Below are 19,693 nucleotides of genomic sequence, written 5' to 3' on the forward strand. Positions count from 1 at the left end.
ATAAGGGCTTCTATTAACAGACCCAAAAAATTTCATTGTTTACAAGTGATATATTGTGACTAGCGTATAATAAAAATAAAAGGCCTAAGTGCAAAACACACCTTTGAAGTTTTGGGTTATTTAGATTTTACACCTTAAAATTTTTATTTGCATCCTTCTATCCATATTTTCTGTTAAGTGTCACACAAGTAGTTTGTCTAATAAATAATAACATGTCATTTTCATTATGTCACGTGACATTATTTTTATTGGATGAACTAAACATATATGGCAAGTTTATGTAGCATTTAAATATAGACGAATAGACTACAAATGCAAACGTAATATAACTTTAAGAAGTAAAATCAAAATTCTAAAACTTTAAAAATGTAAAATTCAAAGGCACTTGAACTTTGGGGGTTTAGTTTACACTTAAACCAAAATAAAATTAGTGGTGAGACATATTAAAATAGCAGTTCTCAATCACAATTTATCATATTATTAAAAATTTCTAGAAAAAAAAATTCATTCTTGACCATAACTAAAAGCGTCACGGACACGTGACCAACATTAAAAAAAATATATGTATCATTAATTGGTAGTCAACAGTAAGCGCCATAATATATCCGTAACACCTTTTTCTTATTCTTTTTTAATAGTAGTATTATTTATTGCTATGACTGAAGAATATGAGAAAAGTATATGCCCGTTTTCCATCAAAATTGGCAAAGTTTGATACGATGGTGGCTGTTAATGCACTCAGTGACTGTAGACCTGATCAGTGCAGTACCACACCACATACAAGTTCCAAAGTCCTTATAATGTAGTAGTATAAATTCAACATGTAAACATCAAATGCTGCATCCAATCACAGAAGATTTAGAAACCAGGTGGCATAAGTGAATAAAAATCCTTAGGTAAATTTTGTGGGATTTTTTTAATGGATGCCTTGTTGGCATTTAGTTCATTAACAAATAGTTTAAGAGTGCTCATTAACCGTACTTAATTTTTTTTTTAACAAACGAGGATGTCTAGATCTCGAGTATTTGATTATTTCTTCGGGTATATGCAATCATCCCATCCCACATGTACCAGATTATTACAAGAAAGAATCTCATAAAGGTGGCCCAAAAATGTTAGCAAGAGATTTCGATCAAGAGAGTCAATCTCGTACCGGAAGCTATACCAATTTGACCAGTAGAACGATATATTTCGGTAACGGTCAATACCGATATACTATTTCGGGTTTACCGCTATTTTTTATATTTATAAATATATATATATATATATATTATAATAAAAATAAAAGTTTACCATAAAACATTACCTTAATTCAGAACAAATTATTCATGGTTTTAAACTTTAGAGTTGAGCATACTAAGAAAACAAATAATATTAATAAGTTAATGCAAATAAGTTACCATTTTGCCCTTACAAAAATTCAAAAATTACAAAACTTAAAAAAAAAAAAAAAAAAAAAGCTTATTTTTGTACTGGTCGGTATGCCTAATACCAGCCAAAATGCTCAAAATTAACCAATACATGGCCAATATTTAAACTGGTACGAAATGTTGACGTTTTGATACTAGTGCACGTATCGGTATAGTACATACCGGTTGGTATAGTACGGTATTGGCCACCTTGATTTCGAACCTATGATCTCTTAAATATTATAAAGCCTTAGGAACCACTTAGCCAACCCATTAGGGTTAACCGTGCCCAATTTTGTGTGTTTCATTTTATGTTTTCTCTATTACAATGTACCTCATTATTTTTCCTTATATCATAAAATAATCAAGTTTAAAATAAAAAAAATTTAACATAGCATACTGCAACTAATGGATAATGAAATTTGAACACTAATTATAAGAGTAAGACAAAGTATTCTTATTTGAATACATGGTAGGCAAGATGCACACCTCATGGTGAGCATAACATTCGAGTCACCACTAAAGTTATATATTATTGGGAGTGATTATGGGGACACATTATTTTTTATGACCTCTTTCCAATTACAATAGTTTGTTGTGATTAAAGTAACATTTTCATCTAAGTCCACTATTAACACCATTTTTATCATGCATCAATTACGATAGGCTATATCATTATTAGCAATTATACATTGTGTCCAAACTTTATGGGCAGGTAGCCAAATTTTATGTCAAAATTGGAGGAATGTATTTCTACCATTCATTCCATTTATTTGACTTATGTATAATTTTTTTAAAAAAATTTGGTTAAAATTTAAGTATATTTCCTAATTAATCTCAAACAAAAAACTGTATAAACCAATACCACTACACAAGTAGTGTTATCTTTCCCAATAGCAATAAAATTCAATGTAGCTTTTTATTCCAAGAACTCACNTAAATCCAATTTTTTTTTATAGGAACATCATTTAATACATGGTCATTTAAAAATATACAAAATTTCAAAATTATCTTCATTAATTTAAACTATAAAAAAGAATCACATTGACTTTTAAATAAAGTAAAATGTGAGATAAAAATTTTATTTATTAATTTTAGAAAGTGAATTTCATTTTGAATAACTCAAAATAAAATTGAATAGGAATAATTTAGAACAGAAGAAGTATTGACTTTCTAAATAAAGTAAATAATAGGATTAAACAATTAAAAAACAACTACATTTCAAAACATCCCAAAAATAGGGTAGAGAATAAAAAATGAGTCATGCTAACGAATACTCTTAAATAATTAATTTAAAAAAAATTTGATATCATTCTTATGAAAAAAAAAAAAAAAAACTGTTAAAATATTATTTTTTATTTTTTATAAATTTTTTTAAATAAATTATTAATTAGTGACTTTTCGTTAGCATTTTTCATTAAAAAAATAATAAAAAAAAAAGTTGTCAAATTCAAGGTTCCTTGTTTGATAAATTCTAGGTTTGAAGTTAAAAACATTAAAAAACGTTTTAAATGACATCACAAGGTAGACATGCATGTCTTTGAAAAAAAAAAAAAAAAAAAAACACTACTATTACCCATCTAACGATGACGTGGCAGTTTGACCCAGTCTCTCTCTCTCCCCTCAGTCCAAAAGAGACAAATCTCTTTCCCAAAAAACCCAGCCATGACATGAACCCAATCCACTTTGGTAACTCACTTCTTCAACTCGTTCCCTTCAACTCAGTTCTCTCTCTCTCTCTCTCTCTCTCTCTCTCTCTCTCTCTCTTTATTAGGGTTTCAAAAGTCTGCTGCTAGTACACACACAAAACAAGCGACCTTTCAACTTGAAAGAGATATATTCTTTAGAGTAAGTCTCTCTTCAACAATTTCGACTGTATTTAATTCTCTCTACTATTACACTGTATGTAATTTTTTTCTTCTATCTTGCACTTTTCCTCTTTTTCTTGTTGTTGAATCTGTAAGCCAAACTATATACTTCTCAGCTAGAGTTTTTTACTGGGTCATATTCGTGTTTGAATTTTCTTCTTCTTTGTCCATCTAGATAGAAAGATTGTACTTTTAGAGAGAGAGTTAGATAGTCATAGAGAGAGATAGAGGGTCAAGGGTTTTAGGTGAGAAAAAAAAGTGAGAAGGGAGACTGAGAATTTTCAAATATCTGCTATTTATTCCAAAGAAACTCATTTTGCTTGTTTCTATGACCTTTCTTGGAACAATCCTTTAATGGCTATCAGTTAAATTTGTAGAATTTTGTTATAAATTTTTTTTTCCTTCCCTTTTTAGTATGTTAGGGGAAGAAGATAAAACCCCGGTTACCGGAGGAGGTACCCGGAGAACCTATTTGCGGTCAGTTTCATGGACTGACCGGTCTCCTTCTAAGCCTAATCCATGCCCTAGCCCTAGACCACAATTGAATAGTAAAGTGCGGTCCTGCTTGCCGCCACTTCAGCCACTTTCAATCAACCGGAGGACTGCAGAGGAGTGGCCAAAGGCGGGTTCTGATGATCTGGGCATATGGCCTCATCCCCAAACTCCGAGAGGGGAAGCTAAACCGCTTGAGATTTCAAATTCGGAGCAACCACCCGTGAAAGAATTCCAGTTTAATAGGGATAAGCTTGCGTTTTATAACAAGGAATGCTCGAGAATTGCTGAGCATGTATACTTGGGAAGTGATGCTGTTGCAAAGAACCGCGAGATTTTGAGGAAGAATGGGATCACCCATGTGCTGAACTGCGTTGGGTTTGTTTCTCCTGAATATTTTAAGAGTGATCTCGTGTATAAGACACTTTGGTTGCAAGACAGCCCATCCGAGGATATTACAAGTATTCTCTATGATGTGTTTGATTACTTTGAAGATGTTCGGAAGCAAGGTGGGCGAGTTCTTGTGCATTGTTGCCAGGGAGTGTCACGATCGACCTCTTTGGTTATTGCATACCTCATGTGGAGGAAGGGCCAGAGCTTTGAAGATGCCTTTCAATATGTGAAGGCAGCACGAGCGGTGACTAACCCAAATATGGGTTTTGCTTGCCAACTTCTGCAGTGCCAGAAGCGAGTACATGCTGTGCCTGCAAGCCCGAATTCGGTGATTAGGATGTATCGGATGGCCCCTCACTCATCATATGCTGCTCTTCATCTGGTACCAAAAATGTTAAGCCATCCAGGTGCACAAGGCCTTGACTCTCGTGGAGCATTTGTTGTGCATGTTCCTTCTGCTATATACGTTTGGACTGGGAAAAATTGCAATACTGTGATGTCAAATAGTGCTATGGGAGCTGCACATCAGGTAATTCGGTATGAAAGGGCTCAGGGACCAATTGTGAGTATCAAAGAAGGTGAAGAGCCATCAGAATTTTGGGATGCTCTTGCCAACGGGCAACTCCTAGCAGACAATTCTGAGAGTATGGAGGTCAGAAAGGAAGGGAATTTGTGTTCCAGAAATGATTTGGTTGCTGCAGCAAATCAAGTTAAGGCTGGTGAAAGGGAGGTGGATGAATATGACTTGGATTTTCAAATTTTTCACAAGGCGATTGCTGGTGGGGTTGTTCCACCTTTTTCAGTTTCAAATACTGAATCAGAAACTTGCCTCCCCGCCAGAGAAAATGGATGGGGGAGACTAAGATGGAAGCTAGCCAATGGTCTCATGAAAGAATTTGTCGCCTCCTCCAAACTGAACAGTGATTGTACTCAATCCAGTGATGAATCAAATATGATTTTAGATGCACAGAAAGAAGTAAAACGCTCTTTTGGTCTGATTGAACCGTCTCCACTGTTATCATCATCAATTGAACCGTGTGGCTCACCAGATTCCTTTGATTGTTTCCCAAATGGCAGCCCAGATAGGATAAGGGATACTTCTAATGAAGTGGAACACTCTGTTACTCTTACTGATCCTTTCCTGTCAATGACACCTCCTTGTGCTTCGCCAGATTCATATTCTTGTTCTTTGACAACTGATCCTGTCTTGTCACCCACGCCTACTTGCAGTTCACTAGATTCTTTTTCTTGTTTTCCGGGCCGCAGCCCGAAGTTCAGCTCCAAGTCCCCAACAATTTCGCCATCAACCTCTGATTACGCCAGTTCATTTACCTTTTCACCATCATCATCTAATTGGTCTGACTTGTCATACTTGTCTTCACAGCAGCCTTCACCTTCGGGCTGGGAATCTACAGATCCATTTTTTCAAATGAATGCTTCTTTGGCAGATAATTCTAGTTTGATTTATAAAGAAACTCTGCCTGCAAAGGAGGTTTCTGATAAACATACTTTGAGAGTTGGAAATGCTTCTTTGCCATGTAAAGGGACTTCACCCTCTATTGCAGAGCGCAGAGGGAGTAATCCTCCACCTCGAATGTTATTACCCTCAGCTGATGAGCCATCTCAAGTCCCTAAGAATCTGGTACGATCATGGTCCTTCGCTTTACTTGACATCGAGGATGATGTGATGAATGATGTTGATTGCAACCAATCTGAGCATGAAGCCAATGGAGATGAGATTATGTTTGATACTGGATTTGAATTACAAGGTGAGATTGAAAGTATGAAAGAGGATGATAATAAAATTCATCCTCTGTCAAGTGATATGATCAACAGAGTTGCAGGAGTGGTGACCCCAGTTTTGTTCCAGTGGCCTCGTATGAATAAAGTGGAGATGCATTCTTTTTGCATTCTTGATTCCAGATCTGTATACTTTCTGTTGGCTCCAGATGTGAGTGTAGGCACCAATAGTCGTAGTATCTTATTTGTATGGTTGGGGAGTGAATTTTTGGATGTGAAAGGGCAGAGTCAATTGCAGAGTCAATTGATCAGCATCGATGGAAAATGGGATAGTAGTAATCTTCACTGGGAGACAGTTGGTCACAACTTCCTTAATCAAATGGGTTTGCCAGCGGATATCCCTGTACAGGTAATATTCCACTTTATACTTATATGATGTGTTTTATTGAGTCCTTGTTGCATGGCATGCTTTAAATGTTCTTGACATCTTGAGAGAGATTAATTATATTGTCTTTTAATTAGAAACTTAAAACTTTTATGATGTTGACATACAGCATGGTTACTAAAGTGGATAACACTAGCACCATAAAAGGTAGCCCCACCAGGAAAAAGAAATTACATCTTTTGCTTTTATTCCTGGAGGAGAAGTGGGTGTTGCTGTGGAGGGTATGGGGGAAAGAGGGGGGAGAATGTATAAAGAGAAGCAAATAAAACCTACCAAAAAAAAAAAAGAGCAAAACAGGGTTTGGTGTGGGGGAGGAAAAGCCAACATGAAAACTGAGTCTTAGTATATCTTATCATCATTGCATATTATTCTTTGGCTTCTTCACCCATAGTAACATTGACTTTCACTACATTGTGTCATCAACTGAAAGAAATGAAAAAAATGAAATTTGAGGGGACTATTGTCAGAAGTGTATCAGAAATGAAACTTAGTAATGCATAAGACACTAGAAGACTTTCTAAGATTTCTAGCATGATCCATTTGTTTAAGAAGTCTGTCATATGGACCAAGACTTGGAGATTTAGACTTTAGAGTGAAGATTGAAAGTGGCATTGCCAAACACGTGCATGTAAGTGTTCTTTTCCAAGTCACAAGGAAATTATATGGAATTAAATTTGTTGAAATAACTTTCTCTGGCTTCAGCTATTGAACATGTGTGTATCTGCTAAAATAAATATAACATAAAGTATGTCAAGAGCCTTGTAGCTCAATGGCATTGCATGGTCTCCTTTATGAGAAGAACCACTGTTCGAATTCCCTCTCCCCCATTTGTTGTAACAATTGAATTCTCAAAACATAAAGTAAATGTGCAATTCAATTGCCCACGATTCATAACCTCAAAATCTAAATTACGTCAGAGCCAGTAGAATTATGTTTTATGGCAGTAGTCAGTTGGTTAATCACTTAACTGTAATTACAGAGGGAAATGAAGACAGCATTTGAGTCTCACAGAAAAAATTTATGACCTCTTAACTTTTCCTGGCTACTTCATGAAAATTTTGATCATGTCTGTCTTTCATGTCCATTTCCTCATGGTGGATCAATGATCCTGGAACGTGATTCTCGAGGACAGTATTGAATTATGGCAACTCTTCTAGTGCTTAAAATGTCATACTGAGGTAGCAGTAACAGGCTTACAGCAATTACTGTCCAGACTAATAATAATTCAATAAGATGAATTAGCTAGTTGAGCTGCTTTTCTTTCATATTTGACATAGGCTAAATATGCAAGTCATGTTTTGTTACTTTAAAGTGAGATAAACCTATGGTATATTTTGGCTGAAGTAAAAAGCAAATAAGTAATAACTACACTTTTCTCTTCCCCCTAAAAATAATTAAAAATTCATTTCTTGTGGCTTAGAAAAGCATGTAAGAAACCATGTGTTGGGCTTTTCGGTTGGATACAATGTCTTTATTTTTTGTTAACAAGATATATGGTATGTGTCAGATAATAAGAGAAAGTGAAGAGCCAGAAAAGTTTCTAAACTATCTCAGCTGTATATCATTCCATAAGACAGAGGACCGAGGCTGCAATTGAGACTGTTTAGCAAAGCATGCAGCATTTTTCAAGAATTCAATTCCTAGTCAATTTAGCTCTTGCATGGAATGTCAAAAAGGGTCTGATGCATATTGTGAAAGGTAAGTCAGCATCCCGGGCAGTAGAACTGATTATTATCTGCTTGTGTGATGAATGGTAAGGATGTGAATCATTATTACAGCAAAGCATGTACAGAGAACAAGTCTGTTCTACAGTTACAGGAATTAAAAGTATATAATATTAGATAATATAAGTAGTAAATTAAAAGCTTTTGTGTTATTCTTTTCCCTGTTAGGCCTTTTCTTCTTCTTTACTGCTCCTTTTTTTTCATCCCTTCTGGTAGCTCTTAGTTTTTGTTTATCTGGGCTTTGGCTACATTGAGCACCGAAGGTGTTGCTGTATGTAATGAAATAAGAAGCAGCAAAGCCATCTTTCTTAAAGAGCAGATCTTTATCTCTCTGCGTTTCATTTTCTATACGTGATATTCAGATACATGATTTTATGTTTGAAATAGGCTGGTTATTGCACAATGTTGAAATTGCTCAAGGTTTCTTTCATTCCTTTATGCAGGGCTAAGGAAGGTTTCAGAAGGTCATACTAACACAGTAGTTATATTGACACGTGATATTTCCCAATCTTAAACTATGGGTACCATATTTGTTTTTGTATGGACCATAATCTACAATTTTGAAGTCTGATTATATAGAACAGAGGCCTCCTAAATCAGGACTCAGGTCCCATATTGGTGAAAGCAACTACTAAAAATATTCAGTGGTAGTGCTAGCTTTTAGCGCCCAAAAAAACTATTTTATCTATTTTAACTTACTATTTCATAACTCACCTTACATTAATGCTCTTATTTTTTACTCCACATTTAACACTATTTATTTATTTATTTATTATTTTCTCTCTCTCTCTCTCTCTTCTTCTCTATCTCCCACGACCCTCTCTTCTTCAAAGTGTCTCTATCTTCTCCCTCTCTTCAACCCACAGCCACCAAACCATGACCCAAAATCAACCACCACCATAATGGCACCACCACCACCACCACCACCACCACCACAACCACCAAACCCACATCCACATCAAACACAAACCCATATGAATATATCCTAAAAAAAACCCAGATCAAACCACCAAAAACCAAAAAAACAACCAACAAATCGAAAATCCACAAATCGGACTACCCAAGAATACAAAACCCACCAGATCGAATCACCCACTACCAGCCACCACTACAACTTGATCTCAACCCAAACCCACACCCACGGATCATTGAACCCACCCCAACAACCTACCACCACCACGTCACCACCAAAATACCTAGCAGTCTAGAACCCACAAAACCCACGAACTCAGAAATCCCACGTTGTTGCCGATTTCAACACATTTTGCTGAGAGAGTTTTGAGTCAGAGAGAAGAGAGGAGAGAGGAGAGATTGGTGTGAAGGTGAAGCTCAAGCTCAGCCAAAGAAAAAAGAGTGAGAGAAGTCTGAAGCAGCTTCAGGCTTAGGGCTTCAGTTCAGTGGCTAGGCAGTAGGGTTGAGATGGTTTGGGCAAGAGCTTGGGGTGAAAAAAAAAGAAAAAGAAAAAAAAAAGGAGGACTAAACACACTCGGTAAAAAAAAATAAAATAAAATAAAATAAAATATAAAAAAACGTGTGAAGAGAGAGACATTTTTTAATTAAAATATGAGAAAGAGGAATATAATATTAATTTTTGTGTTTAGCTTTGAGCTACAGTGGACCAGCAGTTTACTGTAGCTCAATGGTTAAAAAAAACTTAGCAATAGCACCGTCATTGCAGCTTCATTTTTGTTGTGCTGGTTGTTAAAATAATAATTTAGTAATTTGGCACAATCACTACCAACTATAAGGTAAAAAAGTCAAAAGAATTTGATCTCCACAATTTTGTTTTGCATTAGCTTATTTGACTTTTTACTCAAAAGTTAATTAAAATATGGCTATACCTTTGAAAAAAGAAAGTAATGTTTTAAAAAAAACAGTATATAAACAAATAAGCTAAGAAGTTAGTTGTAAAAATCAATGCTAAACGGACAAGCCATCTAATTTAATTTAAGCCAAAGTTCTTGCTTTTGTAGCAAAACGCAAAAGTGAACGGTCAAGTTCAATATCTAGTTCGCTGTACTAGCTCACTTTATAGATGAGTATTAGGAGTAATGTTACATGTATTACTTTTCACAACAAATTTCATAATTGTTAAAACTGTCTAAAATGTTATTAATCTTCGTCTAAATCTGTCAATGATGCCACTTTATTATTTCATAAGTTTATAATTTACAATTCGTTCCCTCAACAGTTATAGGAAAATTTGTGCAAATGATTGTGGTTTAGAACTTATCGGAGCATTGGTATATCCTACCTCTTGGTTACAAAATAAGCAAGGCAAAAAATGGAGTATAAAACACTACTTGTTCAAAGAACTCTACACCATCCTTTGCCTGCTTTTTAATTTTTCCTTTCTAGAGAAACCCTTTGCCTGGATATTTAATTCAGCTTTATATACAAAGCCATTGATTAAATTCGGTTCCCTTGTGATTCTCAAAAAAGGAGGGAAAAAAGAAAAGAAGAGAGAGAGAGAGAGAACCAACAATAAATGAAAAAAAACAAACCTACGAGTGCACTATTCTTGACCTATCAGCAGAAAGAAGGATTGAATAGGATGCGTATTCTAGTAAAGGTCAAGATTCTCACCAAGTCTGCCACAACCCATAAATGCACACTAAAAAAAATGTATTTTCCACCGACTTAAGCATATGGATAACTAGTTTTTATTTCAATAATAAAAGTGAGGTACATTTAAAAGCTACTTATAGCCAATATTGATTTCTAGGAATATGAGAAATGGAGAAGGAAACGAAAAAGGAAAATTTCTGAGGTAGGGAAGTCATTTTTGGACAACAGCTTGGGAATTGAATACATCGGCTCAGTGCACAAGTCCTTTGGCAATCTTTTCCAATTCCATCGTTAAACCAAAATGGTCTAATGTCTAAAAGAGCACTTACTACTTACTAGGTTAACTCGAGCCTGAAAAAAGCCAATAGGGATGCTGTAAATAAGTTCACAAAAGTGGGCTCCTCCTCCTTTAGACTATTACTCTTCAAAATGACAAGAAAATTGACCAACTTTCTATACAAAAAAGTTGGCCTTTGACAGCCATTGCAGCCCTTAATTACATAAACCACAATAGGATGTTCTTTACATTCGTCAAAACTTTCCAAAACACTGGCTAAGAGGTGGATCTCATTGTCAGGAACACAGCATATATATGCCCTAATGCTGGTGGATTTTCTTATAGTCCATTTTGTGCCCTTAAACGAGCCATTGTTGGACCCAGTGCACTGCCTCTTAAGGCCCTGTAGGACCATCCATTCTTTAATGAACTCTCTTCCCTACTCCAACCGTCCTCCTGAGAGAGCTGGGCCTTCTTTGTGTCCAAAGCCTGGCTGATTTCTTCCCACACATTTACTTCTCCATTTTCTACAAAGATAACAACACAGAATGAGAATTCATCCACTTAAATACCAGATTACCAGCAGCATGAAAACAACATAAAGTAGATACCTTTTGTGGGGGCAGGGGTCTCTCTATTGTTATTGCTGGCCCCAAAACCTGAGACAGCAGTTTGATTATCCACAGAAACTTCATTAACCTCGCTCGCAACCGCTTTTCCTGAATTGAAGTTGCCATGCTTGACAATGCGGACATCTACAAGCGATGAATAATCTATCTGTAGAAAAGCTTCAATCATAAGTTTCTGCTAATAACAATAATGAGCCTTTCCTTGCCAGGTTACCAATTATCAGTTGCAATACAAAGACAAGGGCCCCAAATACCAATTTTGAGCTCTCTATATTACTAGAACACAAAAATTGTAAAGCCTTGCATGACATTACAGTAATTTTACTGGTCAAGTTCTTAATATCCCCAAAAAGGTTAAACTAGGTCATCATCAATCAGCCAAGCAGCTCAACCAGCAAATTGTGTAATATGAAATAATATTTTATGATTCTCCTTTTTAAAATTCATTTGAGACCATGTGAACCCCAAGTTGAATAGCTGGAATAGATGACTGCTGAACCATACAGAAAAATTAGCCTGGATCAATTTTTATGACTGGCATGCTACGTATATGCTGATATCATGTATCAGAACTAATTAATTCATGAATGAGGATATGGAAAGTTCAGTGATTCAATTGATAAAATCTTTAGTAGATCCTTATTTGATTGGTCTTGTGCGTGGGATTTTAACAGTTGTAATTCTTTAGCTTAATTTAAGGAGTTGCTACATTTTTGTACATAATATTGTTTCTTTGTAATTCGTTTGGCTTTTTTGTGTTCATTTATGTGTACATGTAGTAGTCTTTTTTCAATAAAATAATTATTACTTATCAAAAATAGAGATTTTTTTTTTGATAAGTAGAAATAGAGAAAAATTTTCTTAAGACTTCTCTAAATTTCCAAAAAGATTGCCTTCAAATTGTCTGTTATCCCTCCAAGCTTTAACTACTACTTACAATGAAAACATTTTTTTTTTTTTTATTGATAGATTACTTACAATGAAAACATTAAATGAGCAAGACATTCTTATGATATCTAGAAGATATGAATTGGTCTTATGGTTAAGTCTGTTGGGAGTTGTAATACAGAGAATGGTACAAGTCCCCTTGTGAATGAATATTTCACCAGCTTGCTTGTCAAAAATGTTGGGAAAAATATAAAATTGAAAAAGAAAACAAAAGGCTTGAATACCTTTAAAGAACCATCTTCCCCATAAAGGGATGCAGCAGGTTGAGCTCCATACTCCTCCTCTGACTCCTCAGCTATCTTCTCAAAATCAATTGGATATTCTCGAACTGTTACCAGAAAAATCCTTTTGGATTCAGGGTAATAGCGTGATATTTTTCCTACCTACAGGCAAAAGAATAGGGTAAATGATATATTCCATTCCCATAATCAACTACCAAGTATTCAAGGAGCAGAAAGAGTCATACTCGGAAGGTGGAAAGTTCAGGGGTCCATGACGATGATAACTCAATCAAACGATATGCAATAACATCACCTTCCTGCAACATATGAAGAACACAAATAATGCTTTAATTGCACCAAGAAAAATGAGAAAGAAACCTAAGGTATGATTTAACACAATGGCATTTTCTTCATAGCAAAAAATCCAAGTAGAGAAGTGAAAGGATTGATATTACAAAGCACGATGTGACCACATGATCTCTCTCTCTCTCTCTCTCTCTCTCTCTCTCTCACACACACACACACACACACACATTGGTAATGTGGGAAGAAAGAAAGATCCACACAAGAAAAGACAATTTAAGTGTGGAAGAAACAAACCTTAGGCATGCTAGTATAAGGCGAAAGCTTATCAAAGTCTATGGGATTGATTGCAGGTGTTTTTCTTTCAGAAGTACGCATATCAGAACTCTCTTGATTCCAACTCATACGATCATTCCATTTGTGAGAAGCATTTTTCTCGATACCCCATTTTTGACCCTTCTTCTTGCAGGTTATTCCATTCCACTGGGAATTCTCCTGACGTATGACCAAAATTGATAAATTCAATGATCAAAAGGGAATCCAGAAATATAGAAATAGAATAACACTAAGACAATAATTTGTAAATATATAAACACTAAATGTTTGGTTTCATGTCCCCTTAAAAGCCAATTGATAGACTATTGCAATATCCCATTTGTAACACAGTGCTTGTATGTCTTGGAACAAAGCATTGACTAAATGACCCTATTCATTTAAATGACTTGCTTTTGTGACGTGATTATGTAGCTTTGTAACTCCTTCCAAAAAAAGAAGAAGGGCAAAGTCTATGTTGCAGTAGAACTACCAGGTTTATGTGAATTGTTGGGTCTTGCACATCTTACAAGTGCCTTAATGTTAAAAACTAATTTCTTTGCAGAATAAGTTTAAATGGTAAAGCAGGGAGAGGTCCATCCTTACTCATATAGTAACCTTTATCATCCCAAACATAAGTTTTCAGCTTTGAGCCTGTATCTTATGTAAAGGCATAACTTCTTCTTTCTTTTCTTTTTCTTTTTTTTTTTAAGTGTGAAGGCTTAACTTCATACAAAACTAGTAGCATGGATGTGTGATGCTACGAATTAAGTAAAATTTAAATGTAAAAATAATTAATAAGGCACATGGCAAAAATACATCAATGTTACACATAATACATATGTCGAGCCACTTGGGCAAGCACAGTATCTAGGATGCAATATTTATTATATTAAAACACAAAATTATGATGATAATAATAATAATTTCTTGAAAATTATAGTAATAGAATTTTAGTTAGATTAGCATTTTCAAATTTCATGAAACTTTCAGTTTTACTTTAACCTAAATAAAATATCCTAACATTTAACAAGACACTTTCCAAGTGCTTGTAGTTCACTGACATAATCCGATTCTCCCAATATGAAGACCTGTGTTTAAATTTCCCTTCCCCCACTTGTAACGAAAGAAAAAGGGTACTCATAATCAAAAGCAATTTATTGCATCATGATAGCAAATATTGACCTAATATCAAAAAACAGGGCAGCAGAAGAGATAACAAGCATTAGAAAATTACAAATATAAATAGAACATACCCTTGGGATTTCATTTTGCTGGACGGATGGATCTGCATCTGCAAGAATAAAAATAAAGTCAGATCCTTTGCAGTAAAGTGGCAAATATTTGACATTGCAATTCTAAAAGCTTGAATGTAAAGCTGCTATAAAATGAAATGGCAGAAAAATATAGAGCTATCAATTCCAAACTAACAAAAGACACACAATGAGAGAGGGAGACAGAGGGCCAGAGAAAGAGAGAGACCTTTACTTGGGCGCCCAAAGCGGATGTGTCCTGGCCTAATCACTATGGGTACAACATCGCCCTCTTCATCGCTGTCTTCATCTGGTTGTTCATGTTCTTCAGAAACTTTCTGTTTATCTTTAACAGGTGATTGCTCATCATCTTTTTTGACTATTTGCCCCTGATATTGCTGCAAATTTGAATATAAAATAAATAATTTAAAAAAAAAAAAAAAAAATCAAGAATAAGATAAAAATTTCCATTAAGGCATACAGGTACTTTAGAACACTGACTAACAATCACCCCAACCCTTATATCACTGACATTATAGGCTTACCATGCAGATCAAAACATGCACACATACAGACGTCATATAGAATTGAATTGTCAGCTTTTTACTAATCAATTTCACCATTTCTATCTGTCACAGAGAGGGTAAATGTGTGTCTAAGTGTGTGTGTGCGTGTGCGTGTGCGTGTCCGCACGCGCACGCATGAGTGGGTGTAAAAACAACTGATTATGATCCTAAAAGTATCAATTCTAAACGCCAAGTACCTTTCTACTTTCAGCTTTGACTTGCTCCCTCAACCACTGTCTTTTAGCCTTTTTACGCCGAGCACTTCTACTAGGGAGCTGACCAAAATAACCAAGCATAGTAAGTTAACTGATTTCAATTTTGGAGAGTTAAACATGTAAAGAGGTGAAGCTTAAAATTTCAAAGTCCTGGCACATTGTGCATCTAGCAATCTACGTACTCCACATGGTATGGTTCCTTGCATTGGTTATAGATGCATAGCTTTGGGTTCATTTTGCATTCTTGCATGATCCCTAGACTAGAGAAAATGGATTTGGATGACAAAACTGGGTTTGGGCTTTCCAATATTGTACTCTCTTTGTATTTCATCCAGTAATTTTATAAAAGTTTGACTTTCTCAACTGTTGTTGACTATATATATGGATCACCAAACAGCCAGCACATAGTTCACATCAAGAGAGGATGACAGGTAATAGCAACAAACTGTGGTCCATAGAAACAATGACCATGGAAAATCTGAGAAATATAGTACTTACAATGATTCTATAAAACCTTGGTGAGGTAGAATTTTTCTTATTGGTTACCTATCAAAAAAAAAAAAAAAAAAAAAAAAAAATTTCTTATTGGTAAGTCACACCATGAATCCATGATCTGACACTCCACATTTTTTTGGAAGGAGGAAATGCCATTTGAAACAAAGCTCATTGGTATTCTTAGTGAGGTAGAAATCTATTAACATAAAACAAATTCTTACTATTGCAAGTAGTAAAGAAAAATAAAATCAAAAGTCCTAACTGGTACATACATAACCCAGCTATCCTTGCTTTTGTTCGCACATTTGCATTACCCCCTCACAATATGTAACTCTAGCCAATTCTGAGGACCCTGTCCAAGTGGTTATTAGCCTTGGGAAAGTCTTCTTTCTCAAACTTATTGGAGTTTCTTGATCATTGTATTTGAAAGTTTAGTTGTTTTTACATCTTGTATACCCATGTACTTTATGTTCATTATTTTCTAAAAAATACTTAATAATAATAATAATAATAATAAGTTACTCTAGGCAATGTATGTTCTGTAGATGAAGATAATACTAAAATTTTAAAAATAATGCTAATTACTACTATATACAAAATTCACCCTCATACATTAAAAATATTAAATATGTATGCATAAATCACAGATCTAAACCAAACAACGGTGTAAATGAAGAACCTTTTTAGTTTCGCCAGGCCCATGGGATACATTGACACTTTCATTGCCATTTTCTTGAAGCTGGCAGAATCTGCTAATCAGAAATGAGAGAGAAAGAAAGGGGAATTTGTAAGATAAAGAGAGAGCAAGAGAGAATAATTCAAGACACTACAAGCTATAGAAATACATGCAAACATGCATATGCAAAGATGTATGTGCAGCAGTACACTGGGACCAAACTCCAGGACTTCTATATCACGGACAATGATGAAAATATATAGAGGCTAGATAAATACCTCTTCACATTGGGTGTAGACTTAGTTGTGTCATTACTTTTTTCATTACTTCCCAGGGCACTAGACTTATCCCGTTCACCTGGTATTTTGGATGATTTAACCTTCTTGACCCTCTTCTTCGGGAGGACTCCACTATGATGAAGGTTTCCATTATCCTCTGCATGGACATTAGTTTGATCATCTTCAGGAACAACAAGACAGTTATCAGTAGCAGCAACCTTGCTTTTCTTCCTCCTGTTATTTAGAAAGAACAAAATTGAGTTACAAACCAGAAAATTGTTTATGAAGATCTGCAAAAACCACATGCAAGCATATCCAAGCAAAATAAGAATAGCTAACAATACAAAGGAGGAAAATTTTGGTAAAATAAAAGGAATTACAAAATTTAGAAACAAAGAAAGGATACTGTGTAAATGTCAAAACTAATAAGTCTAATCCCAAGGAAATAAATTCACTGTCCAAAGGAGCATGATATAAATAAAGCGGAATATTCACAGCAAATTTGCGCCAAACAAGCAGTGCAATGTAAAAGGTCAATTAGTAATGATTTTAATCACACTAGAGCCCACAAACCATGATTAAAACCAACACCCAAAACCATGTCCCAAAAATGCTTCCAGTGAGCTTTTGGAGTTCAGATGAGATTGTAATTCCATGGTTAACTTGATTACACTTTATATTGAATAAGGCACCACTAGATACCCTTTCTCTTATTAAATATATCACTTAGAAATTCACTGTCAAGCATTTCATATTACACAACTCAACTTCTTTTTTGTGTAAGATGCTGGGTAATCAGATATGCCGGATGTATTAAAAATTTGAACCCTTCTGAGTCATAGTATAAAGCACAAAACTAACATGTATAGCAGTCATCACATGTATGGGAATATCTTGATGGAAGCATCACAGTCAATGATCTGATATTGAGGATGCACAAAAAGATAATCACAAAAAAAAAAAAAAAGCATCAACATAACAATTATATCACAAATGGAGTACCAAACATACTTCGGGCTATGAAGTTTCCTCGATGCCTTTCTTTTCTTGGAAACTTTGCGTTCGTGTCCACAATCATCACATTCGTCACATTCCTTATCAAACTCCTCATTTGCCAAAAGCTTCAGACCATCAACCACACCTTGCTTCTCCACATCCTCATCTACCACCACAATAGAGTCCACCCCATCACCTGCCTTGATACTATCAAACACTTTGTCCCCTTTTCTTCTCACGCTGTTTAAAAACAGGAACCAAAAAAAAAAAAAAAAATCAAAATAAGATGACATAATCTTTCTAAAGAAGAGCCCTTTGGACTCGCCTCTAGCCAGTAAAACCTACAAGCAACTGAACCCACTTCCCAGGACCAGTTGCCAAATAATCCAGAGGCATTCGCCCCTGACGGGCTCAGCAGTTTACGCTCAAAATGACATAACTTATACACAAGAAAAATTAGTAATAATACATTCTTATTGACTAACCAGACTATATCTTTGTCCTTCAAAATACAAGTTGATTCAAAAGGTGGTAACACAAACCCATCCATCTGCAACAAAGATCACACTAGTGTAAATTGCAAATAATCAAAGAAAGCTACACACAGCATAACAAGAACAAAGCTCCCCTTTTGAACAATTTTTTACTTGCTTTAACACATGATCTAATGCAAAACTCCACAATGTATGTAGTTTCCACAGAAAATAAAAAATGGGCCACCAAAAAAAAGTAGATTTTTGCAAACAATAATCTCAACACTCAACCAAGATGAACAAATTAAACAAAAATACATGAAAATTTAAGGAAAAAAAATTGGGAGTTGGAAATTAGGGCATGCAGAGGGAGAGAGGGAGAGAGATGGGATTACGAAGAGGATGAGGCCATTAGGGCAAGAGCGAAGGAGGTCGAAGTTGTGAAGGAGATGAGTGGTGAGGTCGGAGATGGTTTCGATTTCAGGTTTGAGGAGAAACCAGCTCCGTTTCAGACCTTCCTTCAACTGCGATTTCTTCAAAAGGTGCCGTTGCTTGAACTCCAAACGAACCCTCACGCTCTCCATGGCAGACTCACTGGCGTGAGAGAGTGAGAGAGAGAGAAGATTTTGCAGGGCAATAAGTTGCTTCGGTTTCTTAAACCCACAGTGGGGGTTTGATGGAACACTATAGCCCCACCTACGCTTCGCCACTATTTCTTTCTTTCTTTCTTTTTATATTTTGCAAAACAGAAAAACAATTTATCCAAAAATTATTTTTTATTTTAGTCATTTTAATTTGAAATTAGTCCATCCTAATGCAGTAACTTACGCTGCGTTTGTTTCAGCTATAAAAAAAGTCGGGAAAATATTTTATGCTGTGCTTATTTGGAATGCTCAAAAAATTCGGTCAAAGGGAAAATTAAATCATTTGACTGTAAAATAAGAGGGCTTCAAGTGTAAAATAATTTACACATTCAAATTACCTTCAAATAGAATTTTACAGACTGAAAATAGAAAAGGAGAGAGAGAAAGAGAGCAACGATAGTCCAACCTTCGATCCACCCAAACCCATCGCTAGTTAGATCGTGCCGCTTAAACCCATCGCCGATCTAATCGCGTTGCCTCAGCTCCTCCATCATGCTCAAACCCATCTCTAATGAACCCAGCTAAACCCACCCCGATTTCACCACATCCCAGTTCCCGACCCACGGCCTCGCAGTCGTGCCTGCAAGCCCCTCTGCCGGTGAAGGTAGTTTCTCATCTACTTCACCTTCGTCCTCTCTCTCACTCATCAGACCCATCCTTCTTCCACCCACGCCGTTACTGCCTTAATTTTTTTTTCTTTAAATTGTAAAATAACATTTTTGCTTGGGTTTTGGAGGATTGATGGTTGGGGTGATTCATGGGTTTCAG

At 35.5% G+C, this 19,693-nt stretch overlaps 2 protein-coding genes across 6 annotated transcripts; one reads left to right on the top strand and one right to left on the bottom strand.

Annotated features, from left to right (window-relative positions):
- The first annotated feature begins 3,078 nt into the window (after positions 1 to 3,078).
- Positions 3,079 to 8,780, top strand: LOC112037154 (protein-tyrosine-phosphatase MKP1). 3 transcript variants are annotated; one of them, XR_002885725.2, is made up of 3 exons: positions 3,081 to 6,311; positions 7,855 to 8,045; positions 8,515 to 8,780. XR_002885725.2 is itself a non-coding variant. In XM_065769079.1 (2 exons), the coding sequence occupies exons 1-2, from the start codon at positions 3,693 to 3,695 to the stop codon at positions 6,466 to 6,468; spliced, it is 2,631 nt and encodes an 876-aa protein (XP_065625151.1). In that variant the 5' UTR covers positions 3,079 to 3,692; the 3' UTR covers positions 6,469 to 6,633. The 3 variants fall into 3 exon arrangements, 2 of the variants coding, with proteins under 2 accessions (XP_065625151.1, XP_023925729.1); XM_065769079.1 differs by lacking the exons at positions 7,855 to 8,045; positions 8,515 to 8,780 and adding an exon at positions 6,457 to 6,633 and having other exon boundaries at positions 3,079 to 6,311; XM_024069961.2 differs by lacking the exon at positions 8,515 to 8,780 and having other exon boundaries at positions 7,855 to 8,384.
- Positions 8,781 to 11,019: 2,239 nt separating this feature from the next.
- On the bottom strand, positions 11,020 to 18,997 carry LOC112037163 (coilin). Of its 3 annotated transcripts, XM_024069978.2 has the most exons (14): positions 18,677 to 18,997; positions 18,294 to 18,358; positions 17,824 to 18,048; positions 16,813 to 17,046; positions 16,538 to 16,607; positions 15,862 to 15,909; positions 15,346 to 15,423; positions 14,812 to 14,980; positions 14,586 to 14,623; positions 13,315 to 13,512; positions 12,960 to 13,031; positions 12,718 to 12,876; positions 11,528 to 11,693; positions 11,020 to 11,443 (listed from the first exon to the last, which is right to left on the bottom strand). In XM_024069978.2, exons 1-14 carry the CDS (start codon positions 18,863 to 18,865, stop codon positions 11,256 to 11,258), a joined length of 1,899 nt encoding a protein of 632 aa, XP_023925746.2. In that variant the 5' UTR covers positions 18,866 to 18,997; the 3' UTR covers positions 11,020 to 11,255. The 3 variants fall into 3 exon arrangements, with proteins under 3 accessions (XP_023925746.2, XP_023925747.2, XP_023925748.2); XM_024069979.2 differs by lacking the exon at positions 15,862 to 15,909; XM_024069980.2 differs by lacking the exons at positions 15,346 to 15,423; positions 15,862 to 15,909.
- Positions 18,998 to 19,693: the final 696 nt, after the last annotated feature.

This window comes from Quercus suber, unplaced genomic scaffold (assembly GCF_002906115.3).
Source record: "Quercus suber isolate HL8 unplaced genomic scaffold, Cork oak 2.0 scaffold_1045, whole genome shotgun sequence".
In the NCBI taxonomy this organism is placed as follows: domain Eukaryota; kingdom Viridiplantae; phylum Streptophyta; class Magnoliopsida; order Fagales; family Fagaceae; genus Quercus; species Quercus suber.